General features: G+C 39.8%; 3 protein-coding genes across 5 annotated transcripts in view; 2 read left to right on the forward strand and 1 right to left on the reverse strand.

Annotated features, from left to right (window-relative positions):
- The window catches only part of aldh3b1 (aldehyde dehydrogenase 3 family, member B1), a 28,366-nt gene extending 16,271 nt beyond the window's left edge, over positions 1–12,095 (forward strand). The window contains exon 11 of one of the 2 annotated variants that reach the window (XM_035998965.1): positions 12,058–12,095. The gene's annotated coding sequence lies outside the window, so the exon portion shown is untranslated. Of the gene's footprint in view, positions 1–10,836; positions 10,862–12,057 lie in introns of those variants that run through there. The other variant, XM_035998964.1, reaches the window with a different exon arrangement.
- Positions 216–9,079, reverse strand: LOC116063301 (caseinolytic mitochondrial matrix peptidase proteolytic subunit). Its single transcript, XM_031318214.2, has 7 exons — positions 8,963–9,079; positions 7,722–7,823; positions 5,010–5,081; positions 4,817–4,913; positions 3,531–3,718; positions 2,323–2,428; positions 216–1,291 (listed from the first exon to the last, which is right to left on the reverse strand). Exons 1-7 carry the CDS (start codon positions 8,972–8,974, stop codon positions 1,065–1,067), a joined length of 804 nt encoding a protein of 267 aa, XP_031174074.2. The 5' UTR covers positions 8,975–9,079; the 3' UTR covers positions 216–1,064.
- si:dkey-204f11.64 (uncharacterized protein LOC100537752 homolog) lies at positions 11,250–13,691 on the forward strand. Of its 2 annotated transcripts, none has more exons than XM_031318262.2 (3): positions 11,250–11,447; positions 13,246–13,380; positions 13,558–13,691. In XM_031318262.2, exons 1-2 carry the CDS (start codon positions 11,355–11,357, stop codon positions 13,369–13,371), a joined length of 219 nt encoding a protein of 72 aa, XP_031174122.1. In that variant the 5' UTR covers positions 11,250–11,354; the 3' UTR covers positions 13,372–13,380; positions 13,558–13,691. The 2 variants fall into 2 exon arrangements, with proteins under 2 accessions (XP_031174122.1, XP_031174112.1); XM_031318252.2 differs by having other exon boundaries at positions 13,246–13,374.
- The last annotated feature ends 972 nt before the right edge of the window (positions 13,692–14,663 follow it).

A 14,663-nucleotide genomic window follows, 5' to 3' on the forward strand; every position in this document is an offset into this window, starting at 1 on the left:
CTTTCACGGCTCCCATTTGACGTCTAGATGCGTCAACTGCATTCTAACGAGCAAAACGTGATCTGCAGCCTAAAAAAAAAAACTTGCATTTTCACTTTGTTCCATAATTACATAGGACACCAGGGTGACTGTGCAGCCATTTCAGTTCCTGTGGATGGGATGATCTCAAGATGAATTTGAGACGAAACGGATCAAGAACAAGCAGTCCGTGTTTTGTGAGTTGTGGACATTTTATTAATTACAAATAGGAGTATTCAAATACAGGTCATCTACACTCTTCCAGTGGCCGTCTCTGCACGGAGGTACAGAACGAGATGGCTCCATAGTCTCAAGCAGGCGTCCCCTCCCCCTCCCCTGAATAAGATCATCTACCTTTTATCACGCTGTACTTTCACTCTGCGAGCGCTAACACCAACTCAGCTGAAACTAGGGCTGCACGATAAATCCATTTGTTTTTTTTTAAATTGTCATTGCAATATCAACATTGCGAAGACTGCGACAAATCACAAAAAACACGGAGATGTTTTTAAATTAGTTTAAAGAGTATCTGTATTTTCTACAGATACTGCACTTTAAAATGTCAGTCATTCTTTTCTTAGTGTTACCGTTTATACTCAATCCAATGTTCGATTTGTTCGATAAAAGAACAAGCAACGCCTTGTATTATAGCAGAATACTGAAAGCAGCAGAAAGGCAGAACTGAGAACATTTTAACATCTGTATTCATCGCAAGTAATATCGTTATCGAGATATTCAACGTTATGGCGTATCCCGTATTTTCCTCGTATCGTGCAGCCCTAGCTGGTTTCCTTCAGATGTGAGCAATGACCAACTTCAGCCATCGCTTCTTTGATTTTTTATTTCACCAGAATCTACATCTTAACAGTAATAAAAACAAAAATAAAAAGGTGTAGCAAACATTGGGTTCTCTGTAACATGATGCCTGCGCACGTGTGGAGACGGCTTAGGGGGGGGAAAGAAAAAAAGACATCATGGAGGCGCCCGCCTTGTTCTTCCCAAACTGTCAGGTATCAAACCACCAGCGCTCTGTACTGTTCGTGGCTTCATGGCTCAGGTTTGTATGAGGAGGGGGGGTTTATCCCGGGGAGGGCCTGCGCAGGGGCTGCACACTCTGGCTGTTGGGGGGCGCTGGCTGCTGCCGCCGGCTCTTTCTGCACCAGCTCCGGCTCATCCTGGCCGGCCTGGGGCGGGTGGATCAGGACCTTGTCGATGATACCAAAGTCCTGGGCCTCCATGGGGCCCATGTAGCGATCCCTTTCCATCACACCCTCTATAAGGTAGGACAGAAACGAGAAGAAAAGGGCATCCATTCACTTTCATTGATCAGCTCCTCCTTGCTTTTTTTTTTTTTTTTTTTAAAAAGATAATTTTTAGGCCTTTATTTGATAAGACAGCTTAAGACAGACATCATCAACAGGGGGTCCAGGACCCCAGGGGGGTATTGCTCAGAGTCACCTAATCCTACTCTAACTATTAAGAGTAGGATTGGGCATCGAGACCCGGTTCCAACTTGGAATCATTTCAAAAATTACAAATCCAGTGGAATCGTTTCGAATCCGATCATCGCTTCCAAATTTAAAAAGGTGCTCTAAGCGACGTTGGGTGACGGCACTTCTTGTTGGCGTATTTTCAAACAAAACGAGGCTAGCTTGCCCCTCCCTCCTCTCCCTCCTCCTTCCCCTCCCTTCCGTGCACTAACCCCCCCAACCTCCACCCCCAAATCCTTCTTGTCTGTTATTGGCTGGAACGCTGCAAGCCTGTTTATGCTTGCTGTTGTTGGAATTAATTCATTCAGAGGTGTGTTTTGGCCGTAACATGCAATAAACCAATCAGAGTGCCATCTCCCGTTCCCTTTAAAAGCCAGGCACGTTTGGACCTTGGAGCATTGCTATTATGACGGCGGATTTGCACCGTAATATTTTTATTTGTAATCTTTTGCATCTTTGTGTGCTGCTGCACTTCCCTGTGTGTGTAACAAGCAGGGAAGCTGTGCACGAGCCTAGGCGCATTTTACTTATTCGCTGTTAAAATAACAATGAAATGCTGCGTTATTGACTTTAGACCAGGTTTTTGTTGGTCAATGGCACGATCACTTCCCGCTGCCTCAAGATAGCAACACTTGTGGAATGCACGTGAACACACCTCCCTGTAAGACCAGCACGCCCGTGAGCGGATGCGCAAGTGCATTTGCTATTTAAACGACGCGGCCGCTGGACGGGAAAGTTAAACTAGCAAAGACACTTGCGTCGGGCTTTGCGCTGCGCCGGGTGCCAGATAGGGGCTCAGAGAGCTGGAACCTACCAATGGTTTCCAGCGGCTGGCCAGTGTGTTTGGCGTAGATGACGTTGATCTGTTTCTTCAGCTTCAGGATCTCCTCAGCCTGGATGGCGATGTCTGTGGCCTGGCCCTGGACACACACACACACACACACACAGACACACACACACACACACAGACACACACACACACACACACACACACAGGTTAATATTACCGGTTTCAGTAAAATGATTCCAAGATTTTTATTTGCCATTTGTGCGTACACCAATACAGTCCTGGAGTACGAGTACTACTACTGTAAGCCAGGAGGAGAAGGAGTAGAAGTAATTCATATATACAGGTTATAAACACTATACTAAGGGTAATGGGTGTGTGACAACTGTGGGGGATATTGCATTTGCATTTGAGAATAAATATTGCAAATATTGCACAGTAGTATAGGATGATTGCACCTTTAACCACAGTTAACTGTTCAGTATTTTATTTTCGTTTTTGCCATCAGTCTGACTGTGGCAGGGAAGAAACTGTTATAGAAGCGGGCTTTATGCGTAGTGATACACAGTCTGCTCTGCTGTGTCTGAGTCTGTATGTGCAGTGTTTGTGTCTGAGCAGAGAGAGAGAGAGAGAGGGCTGGATGGAGTGAGTCTCTAACGATGCTCTCTGCTCTTTTCCTGCATCGCTGTTTGTATATTGTGTCCATGGAAGATCGCCTTTACAGGTTTATTATTCCCCTAGTCTATATCCACGACGTTCCACTTCCGGGATTGCTTCCGGTGCCGCGGGAAATCCGGCCGGATGTCCCTCTTTTCGGCCAGATGTCCGTTACCTTCCACTTTCTTTGGGTTGGCGTTTTAAACTTCTGTTGCACGACTAAAACAACTTTTGAACGTACACGTTCCACCAAAACAAGTTCCTTCCCGAGGCTATTCTGCAGCGGCACCGTGGCGCCGTCTGGCACTTAGCGCTGCCCATGACGATTGTGATTGGTTTAAAGAAATGCCAATAAGCCAGAGCACGGTTTTTTTTCTCCCATCCCAGAATGCTGTGTGGACTAGCCAGACCCTCCTCCGCAGCGCTGTGGAGGAAGGTCTGGCAAAGCGAGACTAGTATTCCCCCGTTTCAGTGTAATGATCACCTTTACAGGCTTGGCAACGTTTAGACTCTGGAATCCCACCCCACCCTTGCTTGATTTCAAAACAATATTAAAGGACGTGGGGAGACCCCCTTACCCTGGTGCCTCCTGAAGGTTGGTGAACCATGATGCGGGCGTTGGGCAGTGAATGCCTCATGCCCGGCGTTCCGGCTGCCAGGAGCAAGCTGCCCATACTCGCTGCCTGGCCAACACACCAGGTGGAGATGGGATTAAGGATGTACTGCATGGTGTCGTAAATGGCCAGGCCTGCTGTCACCACACCGCCTTGGGGGACAGGAAAGGGAAAGAAGTGGCATGAATGTACTCATTTTAAAAGGCTCATCATAAGGCCAGATGTTTTTACTCAGGATCAAGATCTAAATTAAAAAGAGAAACTGGTATGGAGACTGTTATTATATTGTACTACTCAAGAAGAAACTGTTATAGAACCGGTCGTTATGTGTAGTGATACACAGTCTGCTCTGCTGTGTCTGAGTCTGTATGTGCAGTGTTTGTGTCTGAGCAGAGAGTGGTCTGGGTGGAGCGAGTCTACCGTATATCCTCGACGTTCCACTTCCAGGACTGCTCCGTTGCCGACGGAAATTCCGCCGGATTTCACTTTTTTCGCCCGGAGGTCTGTTACCTTGCGCATTCTTTGTGTTGGCGTTCTAAACTCCGGTGGATTTCTGAGGACTATGGTTAACTGCTCCTCAGATCTCTGCAGGGTAAATCCAGACAGCTAGCTAGACTATCTGTCCAATCTGAGTTTTCTGTTGCACGACTAAAAACTACTTTTGAACGTACACATGTTCCACCAAAACAAGTTCCTTCCAGAGGCTGTTATGCAGCGGCTCCCTGCGGAGCTTAGCACCGCCCAAGACGATTGTGATTGGTTTAAAGAAATGCCAATGAATGTTGTGTGGACTAGCCAGACCCTCCTCCGCAGCGCAGTGGAGGAAGGTCTGGCAATGCGAGACTACACTCAAAGATAATTAGGCCATAATGAAATGCTAAAAAGGAAATTGTGATATTATGAAACGGCAATTAGGCCTGTGTTTCGACGTTGTGTGTTCATTTTCGAAAACAAAATCAAGCCTCCTTCTACATTAATTATAACTGTCTAGAACATGTTATTGGTAACTCGTGGCAATACAGAGAACTGAAAAATGTAAAAGGTTAAATGTAAAAGCTGAAGTTGAAATGTGCAATGGAAAAAGGAAAAGGAAAACATACATAGGACAACTGAAAATGATCATTAAGATTTAAGGTTCTCTTATTGTTTTTCCAACCTTCTTCTATTTTGATTTGTACATTTCTGACATGCATAGTAGTTTGTGCTAGTGTCCGTTTCAGGATGTTTCCAGCACTTCACTGATGTCTCACCAGGACTGTTGATGTACATGTGGATGGGCTTGTTGTTGCTTTCTGACTGTAGGAAGAGCAGCTGGGCGATAACCAGACTAGCCACAGTGTCATCGATCTGAGTGAGGAAGGAACGAAAGAGCCAGAATATAAAATCACATTGAGAAAAAAAAAAAATAAGTTCACTCTCGTTTACATTCAGGCAGACACTTACAGGACCCATTACACAAATGATTCTCTCTCTCAGGAGGCGGGAATAGATGTCATATGCTCTTTCTCCTCTCCCCTAGAAAACAACAACAAAAAGGCAGAATTTATTTGAACTTATAGAACACCAATAAAACAATTCTATGTAGGTTTCCACATTGTATTTGGTTAATTTCTGTACATTAAAGCTTTAGAGCGTAACTTTTTGATAATAAAGAACGTCTGTTACATTCAAGCCATTGCCAAATGAGTTGCTACAAAGCTAATTAAGACTATCAGCTCCACACAACTCTCTCTGTATTTCTCAGTATGGCTATGTTCAGAAGATTGTGTCGTCCGGTGACTTTCCCACGCAGAAACTCGATTGAAGATAACAACCTCTTCTGAAGAGTCCATCGTGTTATTTTAATCCTCCGTGTCCTCCTTGGCTACTAGCAACTGCGTGGAAGAGGGGTGGGGGTGGTGCGGGATCATAGAAGGCTTGTGTCATGTGGACGCGCCGACAGTTTTGTTGTCATTACTTAGAATTCCTCATGGGGGGGGCGACAGAAACTACGCGCTATAGCTATTATGAAATGATTTAAACCTACTTTGGGTTGAGATAGATTTCACTCTGACTTCTGAAGCCTTTGCGCTGCAAACAGTGACTACATTTGAACTGTCCTCTTTGTTTACATGTTTTTTTCTCCTCATCAAGGCAATGACTGTTGGCCGCCGGTAACTGAGAAATACAGCGGCGTTGCTTCCTGTCGTAGGTTAGCTATCAGTTGATTTTCATAGTGTTATGAGATTAACTGAGAGGCTGTGAATCAGTCTACATACTTGGTACACTTTGGAAGTAAATATCCATTAAATATGTCATGTCCCACAAGTATACTAATATATAAAAATATCTTATACGTTTTTTACAGCAAATGATACAATAGGCTAGAGGTGCAACGATGAATCGATGAATCGATTAGTTGTCAACTATTAAATTAATCGCCAACTATTTTGATAATCGATTAATCGTTTGAGTCATTTTTTTATTAAAAAAAATAAGATTTCTCTGATTCCAGCTTGTTAAATGTGAGTATATTCTAGTTTCTTCTCTCCTCTGTGAGAGTAAAATGAATATCTTTTGAGTTTTGGACAAAACAAGACATTTGAGGACGTCCTCTTAGGCTTTGGGAAACACTGATCCACATTTTCATAGATCAAACAACTAATCGATTAATTGAGAAAATAATCAACAGATTAATCGACTATGAAAATAATCGTTAGTTGCAGCCCTACAATAGGCTGTCCGACATCAACCAAATAAACTGATTTTTTGTGTGTGTTATCAACAGTACCACCAGTCATGCTCTTTTCCTAGCTGTGAGAAGCTCCTCTATGTCTTCCGTGCATTGTTTTGTGGGACAATAGTGTAGTGCAGTTTTTAATCTGCATACTGATAGTTTGAGTATACCTTTGTCATTTACTCCCCTCCCCCCCTTCTCTTTTCTTTGTGAGGTGGCTGTCATTACTCATGCTAAATACACAGTCCTTCTGTTTGTTCCAAGCAAACAATAAAATGTAAAAAGAGTGTTTCCCAGTTTCCCTACCAAAGAACAGCACAATGCCAAAGCATTAGTGTGTTTTTTTTTTTTCAAATTGTGGATGGGCTCGTCTTGTGTGTAGATTTCTCACCAGTTTCAGGATTCAGGAACTTAAGGTCTTAAAGGGTAATTTCTTTTTTTTTTCAACCTGGACCCTATTTTCCTATATTTTTGTGTATAAGTGACTGATGTGAACAACAATCTTTGAAATTGGTCCAATATTCAGCGTGAACGCTGTAACCAGCAGCCGCAGAGCGGGTTGTAACCCTATGGGGCAAACGTGCATCGTCAATTTAGTCCACTAAAAGTGCTGTTTTTGCCATTGACAGGCTCAGTTTATTATTTTAAGTGTCTGACAACATTATGGAAAGGATCCCTTCAGAGATAGACCTTTTAAAAACCTCTTTAAAACCTTTTGTTTATCCAGAAACAGCTCTGAGGTCGCTAGCGCTAAACCCACCAGACTCCTTTTGAAAAAGCAATACTTTTAGCGTGTATAGAGCCAACATATTTTCTCATGCAAATTGGTAAACTAAGTGTTCATTTCAACCAAAACTAGAGTTGTGATGGTTGGAAAAGAGGTAAGACGAACGAAAACGGCTTTTCATAGTTTTATTTTGTTTCTGTCGACTTTGAATGAAGTGTATTTTCCGATGCTAAAATTACTGTTTATTTACATGGAGTCTGGTGGGTTTAGCGAACGCAATTACGCATATGTTATGTTTTAAAAAAGGATCTTACTCTTTAACAGAAAGGTTGACCTCCTTAGAAATCCTTTCCATAATGTTGTCAGACACTTAGAATATTAATCTGAGCCTGTCGGTGGCAAAACGAGCACTTTTGTGTACGTAACTGGAAGGTGCACAACTGCCCCATAACTTACATTGTAGCTTGTTTCGCCGCTGCCGACTGCAGCGATCTCGCTTAATACTGGACCAATGTCAAAGATTGTTGTTCCCATCAGTCACTTAGACACAAAAACAGGAAAGTAGGGTCCAGGTTGAAAAAACCCGAAGTTACCCTTTAATGTGAGGATGGTCTTTGGGCATATGTCTGTATAGAGAAGTCGTTCATAGTGTAGCATTAACACATATGACAACTTTGAACACAGCTCAGCACTTAAAAGTCATCTTACTCACTGTCTGCTCCACAACCATGGGTATAAGAGGACTCCTCCATACAGGACTGTGGTGGATGGACCGGCTGTGTTTCAGCGTCAAGCCTCCGATGTGCAACACTCTCTGAAAGACACAGACATGCAGAACACACACAATGGTTTCTACACTTGTGTTCAACAATTACTAAACACATAAAAAAAAAAAAAGCAAGACAAACAAAACTAAAACATTTATAAACATATGGAAGCGATATACGCATAAACAAGAATACAAATAACTTAGATATAACCTAATGTGTATTTTTGTTTCTTATCATTTTCAGGGATTTCGTAATTTGGAAAACTTAAATGTATTAGAATCTTAACTAAGCATGAATCTGCATTTATTTGGACACACCAAGTCATTTCTTGAGGTTAGTCATAACAAATCTTTTTAAGTTCTGCTTTGAATAATTGTGTACATTTGGATCAATCTAAAATTGTGTTCATAACTTAATAGCCCTCCTCTGTTATCTATTGACAGACCATATGTTTCTTTCCATCCAGTCAGTTGGAAACAAAGGTTAATTTCAAATACATTAGTTGTTCCCCATTGGTTGTATTGTATATATGTATATTGTATATTGTAATAACGATATTAACGTATAAATGTGTCCTGCGTGGGATCAATAAAGCTTATGTTATGTCTTATGTGATGAGAAGTTGTAAGTGTATACCATCTTGTAAAATAACATACTTTGCTTATCCGATTTGCTTAGCTAGCTGTTCAATGTTGAAATGGCAAACTAATAATAAATGTAGTAGCATTTTAGCCTTTCTTTGTTGTTTACCTTTAGGCAGTTCGTCTGTAATGTCGGGTTACATCACGGATGCATTATAAGGTTACATACACTATACAGGATCCACGAAGTTACACAACTAGACTCAGCAACATGCTCAACTGTTGTGGAAAACACACGGATTTTATTTGGCACTGCCCATTGAATATGTCTATAAAACACTGGCATGTTAAGTGTCTTGTGTTTTTGGAAAACACTAACGTTGACGTTACACTCTGGGAGTTTTAGTACCGGGGACAGTGTGCACCTGACAGGGGTGATGATGATGCCATGAAGCAACTTTAAGGTAACGTTACGCGAGCTACTAACGTTAGTTAGCTGATACGCTGTAATAACAACAGTACCCGCCGGTTCCATTTTAAACTAATGTCCAGTATGAGCCCCGCTGACGGGAGGGTTCTCTAAAACGGCTGGTTGTACTCACTTGCAACAGCATTTTGAAGTCTTTTCTTTAGCTACCCCTCTGTGTGACCCCCAGATACACCGGAACCAATTACAACTTCAACTTTGAAACCCTTTCTTCTTCCCTGTAGGGTTAATAGGCGCTTGGTTTTAAAGTGTAGCTATTTCATTACCGCCCTCTACAGGACGTTGTTTTGTATTACATTCTACTGAATACATGGCTTGTACTACTACTACACATAATCACCCTTTCTCCCTACAATACTGAATAGCCTGTGTTACACAAATCAAACATTTTGTGAGCTATTTTGACTGATTGTTGGTTGATATATATAGTTATGGTATGCCGTTTAGGAAATTATATATATATATATATATATATATATATATATATATATATATATATATATATGTGTGTGTAAAGTTTGAATATATTGAATAAAAGTGTGAATATGTGAATGAAAGTGAAAGTCTGAATATATGGAATGAACCTTGAATATATTGAATGAAAGTCTGAATATATTGAATGAACCTTGAATATATTGAATGAAAGTCTGAATATATTGAATAAACCTTGACTATATTGAATGAAAGTCCGAATATATTGAATGAAAGTCTTAATATATTGAATGAAAGTCCGAATATATTGAATGAAAGTCTGAATATATTGAATGAATCTCTGAAAATATTCAGACTTTCATTCAATATATTCAAGGTTCATTCAATATATTCAAAATATAATATATAAACGTATATATATATATATATATATATATATATATATATATATATATATATATATATAATTTCCTAAACGGCATGCCATAGTTTGTATATTATATAATATATACATTTCAAATTCAGTGTATAATTATTTTGTGTGGCTGCAGTCTTAATCGTGTTATGATTCTCTCAGCCTGTTGGGTCCTGGCTAGTTTCTATGGAAACTAACAAAATGTAGGCTATTAAAAGGTTATCAGCATCTATCAACATATAAAGGAATACATAGCCTACAGTTAGTTCAAAAACAATAACAAGTTAAAGGAAAAGTTATAAAGCTTTTAATTTTTTTAGTCTCGTTTTTAATTATTTATATTATATTATATTTAACTATTTGGCAGTAGCCTATACTTATTTGTTGATATTTTCAGTTGTATTTTTGTTTGATAACCTCGTAATTTATTTTATCATTTTATATTTTGTGGCTCCATAAGTTCCTTCCTGTTGTACAATTTACATAAGCTATTAAACATTATGTATGGTGTGGTGAATTTGAAAGAAATGTGGACTTCTATGTTCATAAAAAACAAAACAAAGAAAAAATACCTGGCACAGACAAAACACAGCTGTATAAAAAGAATCATAACTTTTGTCAATCAGACATAAATATATTATCAAATTTCTCCCCTGCTGTTGCTTTTAAGCAACATTTGAATCACCTTGGAGTAGTAATAAAATAACAAAATATTAGTCTAGAAATAGTATTTTTTGACTTTTAAACCTCCAGTATTTATGACACTGAGACTAAACTTGACATATTTTCTTATTTGTTTGAACTGAGCAATGTTTCTTGAACTTATCATGTGAGCAACTATATATTTAGCTCATGACTAGAAAGACAAACAGCCTGGTTGTGCAGAAGACACAGAGAATTCATTATGATTTATTGAGAGTTATTATGATAGTTTTGGACAATGTATTTCCTGCAGTAACAAACTAGCCAACATTCTGCAGACTTAAGGAAGCATATCAAGCACTCAACTTCATGTTTTTACAATAACCATAATAATAATTAAACATTAGTCCATTAGTCATAGTCACAACATACTCCAATGCAGATCATGATTTTACATAGAAAAACATGAGTTTATAAAATATGATGCATAGTTATGTTATTGTGTGTGTGTGTGTGTGTGTGTGTGTGTGTGTGTGTGTGCGCACGCTTGTTTTACTATATTCGTGGGGTCCAAAAACCGGGGAATACAGTATACTTGTGGGGTCTGCATAGCCTTGTGGGGCCCAAAATGCTGGACCCCACAAGTTTAAAGGGCTGTTTGAGGGTTAAGACTTGGTTTTAGGATTAGGGTTAGAATTAGGTTATGGTTAGGGTGAGGGTAAGGGTTAAGGTTAGGCATTTAGTTGTGATGGTCAAGGTTAGGGTAAGGGGCTAGGGAATGCATTATGTCAATGACGGGTCCCCACAAAGATAGTGAAACAAACATATGTATGTGTGTGTGTGTGTGTTTGTTTGTGTGTGTGTGTGTGTGGGGGTGTGGGTGGGGCCAGTAAAAGTGAAGTGAATAGGCTTTTTATTTTGAAGGTTTTGACCGGAAGATGTGTTTTATTCCAGCCCAGAACCGAAACATGAATGTAACTCACTACTTGGTCACTTTCGCTGTCATTTGGACTCAGTCATGTCGAACAATAGCGCCGCCAACAGCAGTTTAGTCCTCGCCCAGAAGGCAGTGAAACAGCTTCGTCTCGAGGCCAGTGTCCGTCGGATAAAGGTAGGATAGGTGTAGCCTACACACAACTCAACACTTCCATTAAACTATACATCAAACCTCTCCTGTGCGCGTGACTCCCGCTCTCACGCGGATCATGAGCTGCAACTAGTTCATTCCTATCCATCACTGTCAATGAACACACATTTGTAGTACAGGCTACCGTCGCACAGTAGTCAGTAGTCAATATTTTCTTGGAGTAGCCTACCTTCATCGACTGGGGTAAAACCATAGCTTTAAAGTTTAAAAAAATGTTTTTTTAGGCTACCTCTGTTCCATTTTACACTGTTTTCCTGTGCGGTTACTACAAACTAGCTTACATTGAAAACGTCTCATATTTTTTTTAAACTCTTGACTATTATCCTCATACTTAAGGAATACACTTTTACATTTAGGTTCATACATAAGTCATGCAAAGGCAAGAGTGTAGGCTACTTGTGGATGGCGTGCAGTGTAGAGCAGACTTTTCTCTGCTAAGTGCAGCACAGTGATCAGCTTTGTTGATTGTGCTGCTGTGTGACTGGTGTGATTGTTGGGGGCTACTTATTTTAGAACAGAAGTCAGACTAAACGTCACGACTTACGTCACTTTCACTTAGGCTACTGTTTACACTTGTGTGTGTGTGTGTGTGTGTGTGTGTGTGTGTGTGTGTGTGTGTGTGTGTGTGTGTGTGTGTGTGTGTGTGTGTGTGAGTGTGTGTGAGTGAGTGTGAGACTACGTTTACCGGTTTTTGCCCTTATTCCGACTAAGCTGTTTATATAGCTAATGAAAGTGAATATTCCACTAATATTCCCGTTTACATGTAGCCGTGCAAAACACGACTTTTAAAATACGAAGTTTTTCCACCGGCGGCGGACTAGTTGGACCGTGGCGAACACAGCGTCCCTCTTTCATTCCTTCAACCAGCTTCTTGAAAAGGTCGGCGATGTTTGCGCATATCCAAAAACCTGTTGATATCCAAGTTTTTGATAATGTTTTAAAGTAGCTGTGTTTCTCCTTCTTATCGGGTCTGCAGCCTTCCAAACTGTTGGCTGGTTGGTATGTGTACAGCAACCATAGCAACGCACAGAGCTGACCATTAGCCTGCAGTAAAAAAAAAACCCGATTGAGACGCATATTCTTTCTGAATGTCCAAAGAATGCCTCTAAAAACCGAATAATAATGGCATATCCCACATGTCTTAATCGGAAAATGCTATAGGCTACTGAGTGTTTCCCAAAGCCCAAGATGATTTTTTTCTCTCCACCATCTCAAAATCAATTAATCATTAATTGTCAAAATAGTTGGCGATTAATTTAATTGTTGACAACTAATCATTGATTCGTCTTAGCAGCTCTACATATATACATTTACATTTCTTTTACATTCTGTTTACATTCAGTTTTATTTATTTAGACATATATTACTTCATATATATATATATATATATATATATATATATATATATATATATATATATATAATATTATTATTATCTTAATGTATTAAGACTACAAAAAGTAAGTTTGGGGTTCAATACAGAAAGTGGTATTATATTTATATACTGTGTGTAAATACATTATTAGAAAAAGGGTACTATATAATAGTATCCCTTTTTTTAATTGGGTGATAAAGGTTGGTACTAGGGTGTACAAGAAACATTGGGTCTCTGACGGATATTCAGAGTTATTGGCTTTGAGAAAGTATTGACCATAATCAGCAACATTTTTGGGGCTATCAGGTCTACTCTGTATTATGGACAGTGTAACTGTGGCTAGCTTTAGTGCTCCTTCTGTAACCAATTGATGTGTGTGTGTTACAGGTCTCTCAGGCTGCTGCAGAACTGAAGACCTTCTGTTTGCAAAATGCCCACAAAGACCCTCTCCTAACTGGGGTGCCCTCCAGCGATAACCCATTCAGGCCTCCCAAGTCATGTGTCCTCCTCTGACGTGTGAGTGTAGCTCTCTTTGCTTCGCTTGAATTGGTCAGATATTTTTAGATTCTTAAATTTGTCTTTTCTGCCCCTCTGATAATTTTTCTATTGTACCTCATGCGACTGCTAAACAACGACTCTGCTGTCTTTTCGAGCACAAGACACAACTCTTGAAGCTAAATGTATTTCTTCTCTTTTCAGGGCTTTGAAGGAGTGCAAAACACTCAAACAGATGCCTATAATGTGGATTTCTGTCATGTGCCTGCTGCCTCGGAAGATAAAGAAGCCAAGAATTCCCCCCCCCCCCCCCCCACACACACACACACACACACACAGGAATGATGCTGACAACTTTCAGCTGAAAACTTGAGTAAATATATATTTTGATGTTATGCTCTTTCAGGAGGTCTATACTATGTTAGATTTACACAACAGGCCTTAATGCTAATTCTGTTTTGATAACCAACTCCGTAACCATATTTTTGACCACTTGTTCACCCCTAATTTTACAATAGAACTACACTTTCTTCACTGGTTGTTATTGTGGAGAAAAGAAATCCTGGAGTTGACGACTGAAAAGCCCTATGAAAGAGATTGGCATGGGGTACTTTCCATAAAATCATCTCTCAATGCAAATCAAACCAGCTATTAGGCTAACTGAAATAAAACCATGCCAATCTCTAGGTATGGTGAAGGGGATGTGATGATGTGGGGCTATTTTAATTCCAAAGACCAAGGGAACTTTATCAGGATACATAGTATCCTGGATCCATGAAATAACTGGCCTTTAAAAATCAAAATCTGCCTGCCTCTATGGGAATTTAACATAGGGGTGTACTTACTTATGGAAGAACATTTATTTATTTACGATACATTACTCATTCACAAAGAAAATTGGTGTCCTTAAAGGTTGGATTTTTCCTCATTTTTTTAATTAAGGCATTAAGATCAATTTCCAAAAGATGATTTTTTTTTTTATTCCTCTTTTTAGTCAACTTTAGTATGGGTTCATAAACTTATGACTGTATTTCTATTTATGAACGTCGCCCAAAGCAGATCTAAAAAAACAACAAAATTGGGTCATTTACATCACCTGCATTGACATTTTCTTTCAAAACAGAAAGCACAGAGAGTTCAAACATCTAAAGGATTCTTTTTAGGTAAACATAGCCTACTCTATAAAGCAACAGAAACCTTTGGTAGGGAAAAGAGGAAGTATGGAAACCTGATAAGCTGTTGAACGTTGATGGGTAATTGCTTATCTTGTTGCTCGCGGTGTGAGCAGAAATCTCATGTCATGTGCACTA

Source organism: Sander lucioperca, chromosome 2, assembly GCF_008315115.2.
Source record: "Sander lucioperca isolate FBNREF2018 chromosome 2, SLUC_FBN_1.2, whole genome shotgun sequence".
NCBI lineage: Eukaryota > Metazoa > Chordata > Actinopteri > Perciformes > Percidae > Sander > Sander lucioperca.